Here is a 16,191-nt window from a genome sequence, read left to right as displayed (position 1 = left end):
TAAATCACTTTATATTTATTTTAAAATAAAATACCCTATTAAATAGAAGTAAATATAAAAAATATAATTTTAGTTTAAAGATAAATAATTGTATTATTGGGAGTAAAATTTAGTTAAAAATATCTTATATTTTTAATAAAAAGAATATAATATATTAAAAATAAAATAATAATAATATGAGTCAGGGTTTTGATTTAAAGGTTCGGATATAGTGCATGGTGAGTGACGTGCGGAAGACTAAACAATGCCATTTTGGGGTTAAAATGCTTACAAATGTCAGTTTTTTGTCTCCTCACATGCCAGTTAGGCACTCATCATCTGCTGGATCCAATTACTTGACTATAGTCGATAATTTGAATCAAACTTAAATTCACCTAAAAAAATTAGAATGAGATTTAAAAAATAATTTTTTTAATATTCAAGCTTAATGAGACTGGCTCAAATAGGCCAGAGAAAATTTGGACTAATTTCAATCAAGTTCGGGCTTAGCTCAAATACCCTAATAAAAAAATATTTTTAAAAAGATATAGAAATAATAAATATTAATAAATTCTTTAAGCTTTATGTCATTTGATATTAAAATATCATATATTTGAGTATGTTACTATAGTTATTTTTTAAAAAAATTAAAAATATTTATATTTTAAAATTTACTCAATAAAATATTTCCAAATAATATTTAAAATATATTTTAACATTTATTTTTATATTTTAAAACCTAATTTTTTTAAAAAAGTTTTGAGTCCTATACATTAATTTCTCATTCAAAAAATATATTTAATATTTTTTATAAAATAAAATAATTAATTTTAATGAAAAAATAAAATTATTTTAATTTTAAAAATAAAATTCAGGCATGTATAAATTTTTAACTCTACTATTGGATAAACATAATAAATAAAATAATATTATTGAATAATTATTTGGTTATCGTCTTCACTATACTTGGTTAAAAATTAAGAATAAATTAGAATAAGTGCTTGTATATAGAGGTTAAACAATATAAAAATAAAAAAATAATTTAAAAATAATATTTTACTCATAATTAAATGATTTTGTTTTATATAATACAATGATGACCATTTTTTTCATATTCTTAAAAATAAAAAGTATAGTTTATTTAAAAATTATTTAAAATTTTGAATTAATCAAGATAATAATTTTAAGTTAGTAGTCTAATTATAATTAAATTGAGATTAATTTAATCATAATTAAAATATATAAAAGATTTATATATCATCGTGATAAGAGCAATATTTAAATAACTAATACATTAATTTATAAGTAAAGAAAACATTCATGAATAAATTATATAATACAACAAAATAATAACAGAGTTACTTAAGTATAAAGTTAATAAGTTATTATTTTTTATTTTATTCTTTCAAAGTTAAAATAATATTTTATACTTAATGGGATTATTTAAAATTAAAATTAGTTCAAAAAGTATTTTTAAAAAGTTTTGAGTATTCAGACTGGACTGGATAAGCCCGAAGCCCGAAAATGTTAGAGCCAAACTTGGTTATATAGGTTTTTTAGATAAGATATAATACTTTAAATTCGATCCGAATAATTCAGTCCTTTTAAATTACTGGCTTTATCCTTGACAACATGGGCACAATTCATATCAAAACCCTAGTCCTAAGGCATGTCACTTAAAATGAAAGATTGGTTGGTTTATTTATTAAAAGTATTTTAAAAAACTTATTAATTATGTATTAAAAATTAAAAATGGCTCATATTTTTTACATTTAATTTCAAAAAAATGCCTTATATTTTTTAGAGAAAATATAAATTACGAGTCTTTATAATTTTATCAAATTTTATTTTTAGTCTTTATAGGAATTAAAATCATTAAAAATACTAAAATTATAAGATCTTAAATAATAAAAGTCACCCAATCTTGGTAAAATTATAAAGACTGAAATTATGAAAAAAATTACAAAAACTAAAAACAAAATTTAATGAAAATATAGGAATTTCTAATTGTGTTTCCCATTTTTCAAGAGAGGAGGTATTTAATTTTTAAAAAACTATCTTTCACATTTTCAACTATGTTTCATTTCATTTGTATTTTCATATAAAAAAGCAACAGATACAGAAACGAAACTACATTTTTTTTTCCTCCTCATAAACGTTGGTAAAAAAAGAAAAAAGAACATTGGTAATTTTTTCGGTAAGAAAAATAGCGCGCGCGCGCGCTCCATGCGCCAAGTCAAGACCCAAGGGTGAGTCACGTTTCTTTTTGTTCTTTTTTTTTTTTTTTCGGGGGACCAAAAAGTGAGTGCCGTTGATGAGCATGGTCAATATCAGCACGCTCAGGTTGGACTCAATTTTGACCCTAAAGCCAAGTTCCATGTAGCCTGTTACTGCAACATTTCCTCCTGCATTCACGATTTTAAAACCTTCTTCTCCCACTCGATCCATTGAACCTCTTTTAATTCGGTTTCGTCTCTGCTCAGGTCTCTTTCATTTCTTCCCTTCTTTCTCCTTTCTGGCGCTTCTTCTGGGAGGCAAAGCCACAGTTGAACAATGGCGAAGGTCGTGGCCATTTTGTTCTTCACCTTCGTTGTTCTTTGTCGTATCAGCCACGTGAGATCGGATGCTTCAAATCATCGTTACAAAGAAGGAGATATTGTGCCCTTTTATGTTGCAAAGGTTGGGCCATATAAGAATCCCAGGTAATCAACTAATTTCTCTTGCTGTCATATACACAGTTCTTTCTGATTTCTGAATCATTGGTCAGCAGCTGATGACGAATTATAACTATTTTTAATAAATAGCTCGTTCCTTTCAGTGAAACATATGGTTATTATGATCTCCCGTTCTGCATGCCAGGTTGGTTTCTCAGTCTTTGATCATTCACTTTTTTTATTCATTTTATATCCATCTCTGTGAGTGCAATCATTTTCTTTGTTTTCTTGATTTGCAGATCGCGTGAAGGAAGAAAAGGGAGCTCTCAGTGAAGTCTTAATTGGAGATCGTTTAGTCAGTGCTCCTTATCGGCTTGAATTCCGAATGAACAAAAATTCTGAAGTACTCTGCAAAAAAACACTCAAGAAGGAAGAAGTGGCCAAGTTTCGATCCATTGTTCAGAAGGATTACTACTTTGAAATGCATTATGATGGCTTACCTATTTGGGGTTTCATAGGAGAAGTTCGTCAGGAAGGACATGATCCAAGTGACAATAAGTACTACATGTACACACATATTCACTTTAGCATCTTCTACAACGAGGATCGTGTTATTGAAATCATAGCACGTACAGAGCATGATTCTTTTGTGGACCTTACAGATGATAATGAAGTAGATGCGGAATTTCTGTATACTACAGAATGGATGCATACTGACACTCCTTTTGAGAAGAGGATGGACAAGTACCATGAATCTTCCTCATGGCCCCATTGGTTCTCAATCTTAAATTCATGTGTGCCAATTCTCCTTCTAACTGGGTTTCTTGCAACCATTTTGAAGCGGGTCCTTCAGAATGATTTCATCAAGTAAGAACCTTTCTAGTTTCTGTATTATCTGTTTTAGGTAGAGCATTTCTATTCTCGAGCTAAAATGTAGATGTTACACTTGTTTGTCTTCAAAATAGGTATGTCCATGATCAGGAATCTGCAAAGGACGAGGAAGAGACTGGTTGGAAGCGTCTTCATGGAGATGTATTTAGGTTTCCCAAGTATAAGTCTCTACTTGCAGCTGCACTTGGATCTGGCACCCAACTGTTAGCTCTGTAAGTTCTCTCCGAGTTCTGAAGCTATGTGTCTATTTTCTTTATTGTTCTGTCTTGATAAGTTTTGCTTGTTGATAATGTGCAGTATAGTGTTCATATTCATTTTGGCTTTTTTTGGCGTATTCTATCCATACAATCGAGGCGCTCTGGCCAAAGCACTTGCTATGATATATGTACTAACTTCAGTGTTTGCTGGCTATACTGCAACCAGATTTTATTGTCAGCTAGAGGGAACAAAATGGGTATGCACTTATGAGTTTTGAACTTGCTTTTGTTTTCATATTCAATCACTGATCATTACATTACATTACATACTTGTCCTTGCTTTTGACAGGTTAGTAATCTGCTATTGACTGGATGTCTTTCTTGGGGACCTCTATTTCTCACATTTTGCTATCTGAACATTGTTGCAATTGCTTACAATGTTACTTCTGCCCTTCCATTTGGTAAAGTTATGGTGATGGTTCTGATATGGACTCCTGTAACATTGCCTTTGCTTGTGTTGGGTGGGATTGCTGGGAAGAAGAACAAAGCAGAATTCCAAGCTCCTTGCCACACAAGTAAATATCCTAGAGAGATTCCCTCTTTGCCGTGGCATCGCAGAGCGATTTCTCATATTGCAATGGCAGGGTTTTTGCCATCTTGTGTTGTGTGCACTGAACTTTACTACACATTTGCCTGTCTTTGGGGTTACAGGATCTATAGCTCCTACAGCATTTTGTTCATTGTCTTCATCATCCTCTTGATTGTCACTGTGATCACTACTATGGCTTTGACATACTTCCAGCTTGCTGCTGAGGATTATGAGTGGTGGTGGAGGTATGAAGTTACTGTACCAAATGAATATTGCTATTTGGTTTAACTCATGTATGCGTTTTTTGCATATTTGTTACTCTGGTGGGAGAGAAATTTTATCCGTATAAGCTAGCCTAGATCAGTATAGTAAATGTTTTCCTGGACTGCCTGCTCAGAAAGCGTCTCAAAAAATGGTTGCTTTGCTGATTTACTGATGCATTTGAATGTTCATTATCATTTTCTTTTGACCTTTTGTAAAATCTAATTAATAGATTGGACATGGATCTTTTTTTTTTTGCCAAAAGACATGGATCTAGTCAATGTGATAAGATATTAAACACACATACAAGTCAGTGTTGTGCATCTGATTTTGACAAAGTTCCTAAGCTACACTAAGCTAGTCCAAGTAGGTCTTCCTCTCTATACCATTTTAGAGTTATGCGGTTTTTGGTGAGGAAGCACATAATGAATTAGGGTTAGAGAGATGACTTAGCCCATTTAAAATAATAGTTACGGGGATCACCCACTACGGACTTTAATAAGGTTAATGACTCACATTTTAGCCGCTAACCTGACTCAATAGATTGCTTGTCTAAGCTATCAAGCATTTGATCACATGGCATAATTGGGTTTTAATATTTCAACAGCCACCGGTTAACCAGTTTTAACGTATCAATAAAATAATTAATGTGAGCCCGCACATATATTTCCAACACCTGCATTATTGCTTTGATGTTTGGGGAATCTTTTGTTTATGTTGAGGTCCGGCCAGCATGGTTTAGTCATATTTCACTCATGGATCGTTAAAATTCTTACTTAAATGGTTAATTGGGTTTGGTTTGGTTTGACCATTGTATTTTTTTTTGTGCAGACCATTTCTGTATGGTGGATCAGCAGGCATATATATTTGTGCCTATTGTTTGTACTACTACTATGCACGCTCTGATATGTCTGGATTCTTGCAGATCTCGTTTTTCTTTGGATTCACGGCTTGTATATGCTATGGTTTCTTTTTGATGCTTGGAACTGTTGGATTTTTCGCAGCTTTGCTCTTTGTTCGTCACATTTATGGATCTATCAAATGTGAGTAGGAACTGAGATACAAGAACACCTGAAATAAGACTGTATTTGGGTTTGGGTTTATATACATGCATACATATATATAACCAGTGTCTTCCCTTTTTAGGCACTGTGAATAGAGATTGAAGCTTTTTGCATTGCAGAATATATATTTATGTTGTACTGTGTAGAGAAACTTTTAATTAGCAATTTCAAATGAGGCGTTTCAATTGTTTTAGCTCAGGATTTATAGAATAATTAAACTTCAAAGTATATTGTGGACGATCAAGTTTCTTGCTAGGTGTAGCATTCACACCAAATCGGTACTTGGGTTCCCTAAGCTTGAAATGTACTGAGATGGCCGTTCAACTTTCACTTCATCCTGTAAGAGTCCTTTTTTAATAAAATATATTGTTGCTCACTAAATGGTACTACCAATGATACAGATGAAGATCCAGGTATGATGTACTGTGATTTCATACAAAGACCTACACAATTACTTAACAATATGTACGTACGTATGTCTGTCTAAACAATCATTATTGATGGCAATTAAGGGTTATTTTGGCCAGAAACTTTGCACGCAATTCATAAAATTTTAAATAGTGCAAGTCATTTTGTATTCCGTGCATATATACTGAGCTCAATCTAGTTCATGCACATTTGTCTACACCAAAAGCTAATTAACTAATGTAATTCAAAAATAATGAAAAGCATATATATTTAATCCCAACCGCCTAATTAGGTAATTATGTATAATGAAAGCCATAGGTCAGCCTAATTTTATTATATCTATATTAATTATATTAATATTGATATATTTCTTATAACCTAATTTTATTATGAAACGTGGATGATTCATGCAACTTAAGGCATGGCATGCACCAGCATTGGAGAGCTCTGATCTGAGGACCTGATTTACCTAATCTTGTATTGGGCCAACCTGTTGAGGTAGTTGGCCCAAGTCAACTTATAGGCCGGATCTGGAATCTAACTTCGTTTTAATGTGGCCCAATTCAGCCCAAAATTTGAGCGTAAGCAGGCCACGAAGGTTTTATTTATTTTTTTCATTTTTTTTTTTCCCGAAGGAGGCACGGAGCTGACGGCACTCGACAGTTGCATTTTCAATTTCAAGAATTGTGGGGAAGGGAAGAATTGGTTGGTTCTACACTGTTAGCTTCGGCTCCTCGGCGGAGTTGATGACTTCTCCAACTTCTCTGCCTTCTAACCTTTCCCTCTCTTTCCTCACCTCCACTTCCAAACTCTCCTCCCCTGTAAGCTTCTTCGCTTTCTCACTATTCTCTTCAACATTTCCTATTTGCACTCTTTTGTTTTTTCAGGATTTAGTTCATTGAATTAAACTGAAGCGTGAAATGTATGATTTAATCAATGTGAAATTCCGCACTAACTCTTTTTTTGGTTGTTATTCTTCAGATTTTTGTTTTGCCTGCGCGTATTAATAATGGCCGGAGGTTGAAAATTTGTGCTCGGGCTGCAATTTCGAGCGATAGGCAAGGTGGCTCGCTTTTTTATTTTCTACTGTTCTTTTTTTTTTTTAGTCGTCTCTCCTATAGGTTGATTTTATTTCATTTTGAGGTGTTACGGTAAGTGGTCAAGTTTGCAGGCGCATATGATCCGGAGCTCCGCTCAGTGCTTGAACTAGCTACGGACTCCGAGTTGTTTGAGCTTGAAACAATCCTTTTTGGCCCAAGGTGGGTGAAATCTTCTGGAATTGTGAGAATTCTGTTTTAATTTGTTGATATCTTGTAGAGTAATGTGTCGGGTCATAATTTACTTAGTTCTAAGTTTCTGCATACTAATAAATGTTTGTTTTTTTACATGTATCAGCTACTTCAGTCCTCTGCTAAAATCAATCCCGAGTGGAGCTGAATTTGACCGGGCAATGATTGGAGTGGACCTTCAAGAACGAGAAGACTATATAGCTGCACTTGAGTCGCGATTTTTATTTCTTGCAGCTGATGCCAGGTCTACGTTAAGGTTATTGATTGCATGATTTTCTAGTTATATTTTTTTTGCCCCTTCTACTCTTCCAAATCTTTAGCTAAGAATTAATCATATAGCATTATGTCGTTGCCCAACTTATGAAGGAATACCTAGTTTTGTTATTGTTGGATATTCCCCCCCCCCCCACCCAAAAAAAAAAAAAGGATATATTGTTGAGTACTTGACCTGGGTAAATTGTTTAGTTTGGTTAATTCTTCGCAGGGGTTGGAGGCCATCTTATAGAAATGTTTTGCTTGAAGTGAGGAAAAGATTAAACGTACCTTGCTCAAACAAATTGTCAACTGAAGACCTTGAAGTAGAAATTTTCCTGCACTTGTTGCAGGATAACTCAAGGTACAATTCTTTCTACCCAATCTATGTATGAACATGCGCACACACACACACACACACTTGATTAATGGCACTCAGTTTATGTTTCTCCCACAATTTTTTCTTGTAAATTTATGAGCTATGCAAAGAGTATCTTTGGTGGAATGCTGTCACTCTTCTCCTTTTTTTCTTGGGAAAATGACAATAAAATCCCACTGAAATATATAAGTGACAATTAGTCTCTCGAAATGTCATAATTTCTCTAAAGCTTCTTAGGACTTTTTGACATTAATGATTTTAGGTTGAATGACTAAATTGCCCCTTATTTAAAATAAAAAATAATGGGTGGGTGAGGGTTCACGTGAAGAGTTATGATTTCTTATTCAATTCTTGCGATTCACAGAATAAAAGTTGTGACAACTTAAACAAAAATTGTAACTAATTATTTTAGAACTTGGATTTTATGATAAAGAAACTTCACGTGGAAAGTTGTGATTTTTTATTGAATTCTGGTAATTCACATAATAGAAGTTGTGATTGGTTAAACAAAAGTTGTGATTGGTTATTTTCAAAACTTGAATTTCAATATTAAAAGAAATTTTATGTAGAAAGTTGTGATTTTTTGTTTAATTTTTGTGATTCATAGAATCAAAGTTATAATTGTTTAAACAAAGGTTATGATTGGGATTGGTTATTTTCAGAACTTGTTTATCAATCGTAAAAGAAACTTCACGTGAAAAGTTATGATTTCTTGTTTGATTTTTGTGATTCACAGAACAAAAGTTGTGATTGCTCAAATAAAAGTTTTGATTGAGAAAATGGAGCCAGACCCATTATTTTTATTTTAAACAAGGGGAAATTTAGTTATTTAGCCTAAAATCATTAATGTCAAAAAGCTATCTATGGACTTCAGAGGAATTATAGTATTTTGAGAGACGCGAGACGCGATTGTCATTTATATATTTTGATAGATTTTATTGTTATTTTCCCTTTCTCCTTTGTTCCTTGCATAGAACAGAGACATATTTAACTTCATGAAGGGACATGGGAGTTTCTTGAAATTAACTTTAAGATAGCCTAGTAATTAAAGCTGCCAAGATTAGCCAATTCTTTTTGATACTTGATGTGAGACTATTCAAATCAAGTTTGGTAATTTGGTCAGATGGTGTTCTGCACTAGCATTATACTTTCCATTTTATGCTGACAGTAATAGCCGTGTGTTTATATTGATTCATTGGATGCACATTTGTTTCCTTTTTTAGTCGTACAGTAATGATCTAAATCTTGCATACTTCTGTAGTGAAAAATCAGAAACTTCATTGGATCTTGGCACAACATCTGATGTTCAGGGTGGACAACTCAGTCAATGGAAAGCACAAGTTCTTGCAGCTGTAAAAGTTGGTGCAGGAGGGTTTCAATCTATGATTTTAAAGGTATCTTAAGTGGTTCATAAAAATACTTCAGGTGGAATTGTATTTTTATTCATGATGATTTGATTTAATATAAGGTGATATGTCTCTTCTAATTCTTTTATTTTTCCTTGTCCTCTTTAGGGTGGTGGTATCTTCACATTCACAAAAATATATCAATTGGTAAGAAAATGATATCCTTGTTTGATCTTTATCTTAAATGGGTCTCCAGTAGAAAGTGCCTGGTCTTTGGTTTCTTTTGATGACCATATGGTATCTTGTAGTTGGCAAGAAAATTATCTGGGAAAGTTCTTTCAGAAGCTGCTAACTACCAGATTAAGAAAGAGTTAATGAAGAAGGTATGTATTGGTAGTGACTGGGGTTTGATAACCTGAAAAATTGTTTCTCTTGATTGTCATGCTCTCTATTCTCCATGATTTCCAGGGTGGACAGTTGGCCATTGTTAATCTAGAATCCAGGGCAGCCTTGCTTGCAGCAAGACAGGTGATAGGCATTGACCTTGTCATTTGTTCATTTAAAATTTTATGATTTATTCATAGGAATGCTTCTAAGGGATCATTGAAGGAATCTGTTAATATATTCTTATAATTACTATATTGCATTACATTAAAAAAGCCTAGATTTTGAGATATTTGTACACGTATTCTGTATATTTCCTTTTCCTATCATATCACTTTGTTATGATACTGCGAATCTTCATCTTATACTTCCATTTTGCAACCAAACTAAACATGTTTCCTGTGTCTTGCATGAAGTCTGAGGATGCTTTACTGTTTAACTTACAAACAACACAACTTATTATGGATTTTATATTGATATAGTTTTGATATGCAAGTCCCTGGTTCAGCATGTTTAAATATGCATTTCTGAAATAGCTTGGGCATAATGCTATTGCTGGAATATTTTTTTCATCTCTTTGGCGTGCATAGGTTTGGTGCAAAAAGTAAGTAGGATTCAATTTTTGAATCTTATCCTATTCTTTCTCATCTGAACTTTGAATTTTTCCAGGGTTTCTTGGTGCTGCTTCAAGATATGTGGGTATCAGAAGCATGATGACACTACTTGGACCTGTGTATCTTCTTCACCTCAGCTAAAATTTCTTGAAGCGATATATTTTTGTCATAACTTGTCCTTCTTGATTTTCCTCTTAAATTTAAATTTATATTACAGAAAAACTCTTCTATATGATCAAAATTGTGGTTAATGATGAAGTACCTATGCACACATTGATATCAATTTCACAGTTCTCTTACATTCTGAGATGGAGCAATCTCTTCAAGTGAGGTTTATTGGAACTTCTCAGTCATTAGCAGCTTCCTTGGTGAGAGAGATTATTGTCTCAGAAATTTGTTTGAATTCTCTGTTTGGAGGAATCTGATGATTTTCCCTAAACTTCTATGTGAAATATTATTGCTCTAATCTGGACGCCATTTTCTTCCTCCCTCTCATCAACCTTTTATGATAATGAAAGATGAGATTTTAATTGCCGCAAATCTGAGGAAAAAATTTATGAGCTAGTGGTCAGTGCTGTAGGGATTAAATTATATGCTTCCTTGTATTGTTTCATTTTGACTGTGGATGACATTGTTTGGTATAGAAAGAGGTCTGGAATGTGGCAAACGTCATTTCTTTATCTCCTTGGATTTTTTTTTTTTATTGGGTTCTGTTGCAAAACACCTGGTTGAAGAGACAGAGACAACTTTTCCAAGGTCATCATGGTCTTTTGCGTACGATAAAATTAAGACTCAGATAAAATACCAATTATGGTGGGATAATGGATAATTTGGGAAGTTAAAGAAATATTAAGAATAAATATTTATTTTAAGTTATTTTAGATAGTTTCTATTTAATATATTATTTAGGTCATTATTTGTTTTGTTGAGTGGCCCTTAAGTTTAGGAGCAGTGGCTTATAGTACTTGGAGATTAATTTAATATTTATTTATTTATTTTTCAAGTAATTATGCCCCCATTATCTGAGTTATGGATTGATGGGAGTATTTTTAGGAATTATTAGTCATTTTTTTTGTCTATAAATATTGAGGCACAACATGTAGAATTCATTTGGAAGTAAAATGATTATTTTTTATCAATGGAGATTCTCCTTTGGCTTTATTAGTTGTTTGAGTTTAAGATTCTTGCTCATCTCCTATTAAAGATTTTTCTTAATTTTTATTAATTTATGAATTTATATTCTGATTTCATATTTTAATAAAGACTTATGTTCCATTTTTCTCTCTACCTTAGATCCTATCAGACTCACCTTTCAGGCTCTCATTCATTTTTCCTTTTTGCCCCTTTTTATTTGGCCAATTTTTTGGCTTGTGTTGTGTGTGTAAATTTTCCTAGCATTAGATTCAAATGCATCATAGATTGAGCATCGTTCTATCTAAGCAACATTGATAACCACATCGTTATTCTTAATGATTAGATTTCTTTCACCTATTTGCTTTCAGACTTTGCTATTTCTAAGGGACAATTAGCGCTAGATGCTGATGATTTTACATCTAATGTTACATTGCACAGGCTTTGGGGAACCTTTCTTGCAGATCTTGTCATTCAAATGCTCGGAACTGATTATGCTAGAATCTTGCGAGCAATTTATGCTTTGGCGCAGGTAATATATATGCTCTTGTTCTTCTGTTTTAGGCTAGGAACTTCACCAGATACCAGGGTAGCCATCCTGCCCATCTTGATACGATTTGTGCTTAACCTTGTGCTTATTCAGTAAACTATAATGAAGAGGACCTGTTGTGGTGTTCACTTTGTTCCACTATTCATTTTGCCGCGGAAACATCAGATTGATGTTAGGCATCAAAGAACATGATATGACATCTGCTCTGTTTGGAATTAAATTTAATTTTAGAAAAATATAACTTTGGGTCCCTACATTTTGCTCTGTTTTGCTATAAGTCCCTGTACTTTTTTTCCGGTGTTTTAGAACCCTATACTTTTATTTTTTGGTATTCTAGATTCTTAAATAAACAAAGTATAAAACCTTGAAAGGATTTAAACACTAAAAAGTAAAAGTGTAAAGCCTAAAACATCGAGAGAAAAAAAGTATAGGGACTTGTAGCAAAATACAAGTAAAGTATAGAGATCCAAAATTATGTTTTCTCTTAATTTTATCATAATGCATCTCATACAGTAGTGCTGATAATACATGGATAACCTATTTTTATGGTATTTGTGGATAATTTGATATGGTTAGTGATAAACCATTATTGAGTTTCATCTAGATTGGTGTGTATCTGAGTTTAAAGGGGGCATGGGCGTCTGTTGTTTATTCACTGCAGCAGTCCTTGTCGTAAAAGCCTTCTTTATGGTGTTTACTCCTTTGTATAAAACACTTTTGTCTACTTACAAACAAAATAGCCTCCGCTATTAATAAATTTCACTGAGGATAAAAAAGAAGGGGGGGGGGGAATCACTGAGGATAATTCTGAAGTTTTAAAGGCCTTAACTAATTTTAACTGAATTCTTTAATCTATGTGAAGTTGTCAGTAGGTCTTTATTTAGTTTTCATCTAGGGTTATACACGTGATTTTTATTGAAAGTTGAAGTTGTAAATTTGATGAAGCATTGACTTATAGCATTCTTGCTTTTGATTCAGATTCGAGTCACCCGAACATATAAGCTACCGTCTGATGCTTCAGAAGAGTAGCAAGCATGCGAAGCTCAAATCTCTAACTCAAGGTTAGAGACTCCATTTTTGAAGTCTGAAGGGATACATATTCTGGTATGATCGACAGAGAAAAATGTTGTAAATAAAAGGTATTTGTTTTTCTTTTTTTGTAAATATGCAAAGCTTTTTAACGCTTCAACTACTGCTGGCTTCCCCTCGTTTGTTCATATTTGGTTGTGGTTGCAGAACATAATTCCCAGCTGAAGGAACTAATCATTTTGTAAGTTTATAATATTATGCTTTACTTCCATGCTTCAACCAAAATTTCATTTTAATTTGTGTGATATTGCTTCATTTTTCTTAATGGTTATTTTGGAAAACTTGTGAAGACAGCCATCACAAACATCACAACTTCTGGCAAAAGGTTTTATTATATTAAATATTGTCAAATTTTATGTAAAGTGGTTATAAATTCACGGGGCAATAAATTCCAAAGCAAATTAGAAGCATTTTCTTGAACTTCCTGATTTTTTTTTTTTTGGAATATGAAAGAGTAGATAAAACCAAACATGATACGAAAGAAATCGTGATACACCAAATGACCTAATCTTTTTATTATCTACCACCTCTTAAAAAAAAAAAAAAGTGGTGGTTGATCAAAAGCACAAAAGCTCTCTACAAGATCTAAAGCATTGAGCTAGAAAATGGGTGAAGTTTAAAGACACTACTCTAAAGTAGTACAAGAAATCTCTCTAAACAATTGTTAATTGACGTCAGATATGGTGGGGAGGTTAATTGTTTCAGCACAATGAGCAAACACATGGGCTTTGTAGATTTAATTGGCAGCACATGTTGAAGCATTGAATTATACCAATAATTTCAATAACGGTAGGAGGATAATGATCCACATTTGAGGAGAAACCAGCAACCCTAACTACTCTGAATTTTCCCCCATATTTGTTATATGTTCGAAGAAGCAATACTCTAGCTAACAGATGGATTCAATTTCAAATAACTATGCATGGGCCGTTAATATCACCAATAACCCAAATTTAGTGATCATTGGGGCCTTGAATCATGAGTTCGTGGTTGTGGGACCCAAAACCCACAAGACAAAAGGCCCATAAATTGTGTTGTGCGTGAGTGTTGCGTGTGTATAATTCACTTCATCTTTTCCAAAACCATTATATGTCTTATATTTTAACAATTGTGTCAAATTTTGTCGTTTTAAAAAATTTAAGTTTAGGACATATTTCTGTTTTCATTTACACCTCATTTTATAATTATACTAGAAGTTGAAAATATATTAAATGAAACAAAGAGATTATATGAGAGTATATTAGTTTAGGTATAATATAGTGGAGCTACGAGATTAAAGTTGTTTCCTCACCTAAATTCTTTTCTCCAAACAATGAATTCTTTTATAAATTTCTTCTAAGAATTAATTCTATTTCTCACGACTTGGAAACACAGAAAAATATCACAAGAATTGTTTTGAAATTTTAAGATAATGTTTTTGAATTTTTATAGTAAATAATATTCATTAAAAAATTGTTTTTCCATCTTCTCACAAAAAAAAATACAATAATGCAGAATATAAAGGACGGCTCAATTCTTTCTAAACAAGGTCAAGAATGGTTTATATATTATAAACCAAAAAAAATCATACTGTAATAGACAATAGCTATTCCCAACTTGAATCCAAGAATACTTGACTTTAAATTAGTATTGAATACTAGTTATTGTTGTACCAAAATAAAATGCAAAAAGAAAAGCATCCTAGTTTTTTTTTTTTAAGTTCTCACGAAAAATACAACTTCTAGTTTGCAACGTTTTCACATAAAAATTCAGTGAAAACAATACCAATTTCACAAAGAAAAAAAGTTGAATTTGGATCTCTTTAAACAAAAAATAAGAAGAGTTACACTAAATTGTTAAATAATCTTTGTTAAACATATCATCGATAGCAATGATTATAACAATTACTCCCTCCATTTAAAAATATAAAATATCTTTTGATGAGTTAGATATTAAAAAATGTAAGATATCTTTTGCCTTTTAAGGTGTAATCATTGTCTTTTTTTTTTCAAAAGGCTTATTGATAATGACTTTATATTTATTGTAGGGTGTTTAATAAGGGTAAATATGAAAAGATAGGCTTAGTTGAAAAGTAGGTAATTACTTTATTGAAAGGTGAGATTCAGTTAAAAATGCATTATATTTTTTAACGGAGCGAGTATTATTTGTTAATAACATGTCATCTTGTGAGTCAAAACCCCCATCTCTTTAGTAACTAGTATTCTATTTTATTCTGTGTTTCTTTATATATATATATACAGGCAAACAAAATAAAATAAACCCATTAAAAATTGGCAAATAAAATTAGACTCTTTTGGGCAGTGATGGAGACGGGCACAAGCATAACTAAAACTATTATACAGGAGGGGAAGAAAACGAGGGTATCATGGGGACATATAAAAAGTGACTCTGAAGGCCAAAGAAAAACGTGTCATGAAATGGAAGCTAACCACATAGTGCCTTCCATTTCATTTTCTTTACTTCTCTTCCTCCTTCGTTGATGCTGACTCCTTCCAATTCATTCTAATTCTTCTTTCCCCCACAAATTATATTCATATTATAACACCTAAAAGTAAACTGATGAAAATACTATGAAGTCAATTAATTCTATGTATATTTTAAATTTAAAAACGACAAAAAAGGTAAATATCATTGATTCCCTTTTAGTTTAGATACTTAAGAGACGAGGGTTTCCTAAATTAATAGATAATGACATTCTTTAGATAGAGAAGATTCAGATCTGATTGTTCAGTTTCAATACGTACTCAATTATATTTTACTTTAAACAATTTGAATTCGTAATTGTAAAAGTGACTTTAGAATAATGCGGTAAAGAAAAGGGAGGACAAGAAAGAAAGTGGTTGAATCAGGAGAAAAAGTGGGTCATGTAACCAAATAAATAATAAATAAAAATCATATCAGCTTTCTATTGTTTGAAATCTATTCCATTGGTTTAATCTAATGATTGAGTGGGGGAAAAAATAGGAAAAATTTTAGTGTGGAACCCTTAATCAGACATAATGAAAAAGATTATCTCTAAATTTTTGAAATTTTATTGAAAGACCCATACAAAATTTCATTTGAATTTATAATATAAATGATAAAATTGTTTTCATTTAAATGAACAATATAAAC

The 16,191-nt window shown here is 32.1% G+C and overlaps 2 protein-coding genes across 3 annotated transcripts; both read left to right on the top strand.

Moving 5' to 3' along the window:
* Positions 1-2,358: 2,358 nt before the first annotated feature.
* On the top strand, positions 2,359-6,453 carry LOC129293468 (transmembrane 9 superfamily member 2-like). Its single transcript, XM_054931459.1, has 7 exons — positions 2,359-2,681; positions 2,798-2,838; positions 2,933-3,500; positions 3,599-3,736; positions 3,822-3,978; positions 4,071-4,555; positions 5,403-6,453. Exons 1-7 carry the CDS (start codon positions 2,533-2,535, stop codon positions 5,620-5,622), a joined length of 1,758 nt encoding a protein of 585 aa, XP_054787434.1. The 5' UTR covers positions 2,359-2,532; the 3' UTR covers positions 5,623-6,453.
* Positions 6,454-6,678: 225 nt separating this feature from the next.
* LOC129293469 (uncharacterized) lies at positions 6,679-13,275 on the top strand. 2 transcript variants are annotated; one of them, XM_054931461.1, is made up of 12 exons: positions 6,679-6,864; positions 7,025-7,106; positions 7,200-7,302; positions 7,439-7,588; positions 7,817-7,948; positions 9,225-9,357; positions 9,478-9,516; positions 9,618-9,692; positions 9,778-9,844; positions 10,363-10,426; positions 11,880-11,970; positions 12,967-13,275. In XM_054931461.1, exons 1-12 carry the CDS (start codon positions 6,790-6,792, stop codon positions 13,015-13,017), a joined length of 1,062 nt encoding a protein of 353 aa, XP_054787436.1. In that variant the 5' UTR covers positions 6,679-6,789; the 3' UTR covers positions 13,018-13,275. The 2 variants fall into 2 exon arrangements, with proteins under 2 accessions (XP_054787436.1, XP_054787435.1); XM_054931460.1 differs by lacking the exons at positions 10,363-10,426; positions 11,880-11,970; positions 12,967-13,275 and having other exon boundaries at positions 7,215-7,302; positions 9,778-10,269.
* Positions 13,276-16,191: the final 2,916 nt, after the last annotated feature.

The sequence above is a fragment of the Prosopis cineraria genome, unplaced genomic scaffold (genome assembly GCF_029017545.1).
Source record: "Prosopis cineraria cultivar Desert tree isolate PC_DT_omini unplaced genomic scaffold, ASM2901754v1 PC14, whole genome shotgun sequence".
Taxonomy (NCBI): Eukaryota; Viridiplantae; Streptophyta; class Magnoliopsida; order Fabales; family Fabaceae; genus Prosopis; species Prosopis cineraria.
The sequence above is the reverse complement of the archived record's forward strand: the minus strand, read 5'-3'. Positions and strand labels throughout refer to the sequence as shown.

Coding starts and splice junctions, on each gene's coding strand:
- LOC129293469 (XM_054931461.1), top strand. CDS start 6,790: ATGACTTCTCCAACTTCTCTGCCTTCTAACCTTTCCCTCTCTTTCCTC. Junction 6,865..7,024: donor CTTCCAAACTCTCCTCCCCT/GTAAGCTTCTTC, acceptor GTTATTCTTCAG/ATTTTTGTTTTGCCTGCGCG. Junction 7,303..7,438: donor ACAATCCTTTTTGGCCCAAG/GTGGGTGAAATC, acceptor TACATGTATCAG/CTACTTCAGTCCTCTGCTAA.
- LOC129293468 (XM_054931459.1), top strand. CDS start 2,533: ATGGCGAAGGTCGTGGCCATTTTGTTCTTCACCTTCGTTGTTCTTTGT. Junction 3,501..3,598: donor CTTCAGAATGATTTCATCAA/GTAAGAACCTTT, acceptor TCTTCAAAATAG/GTATGTCCATGATCAGGAAT. Junction 3,979..4,070: donor AGCTAGAGGGAACAAAATGG/GTATGCACTTAT, acceptor TGCTTTTGACAG/GTTAGTAATCTGCTATTGAC.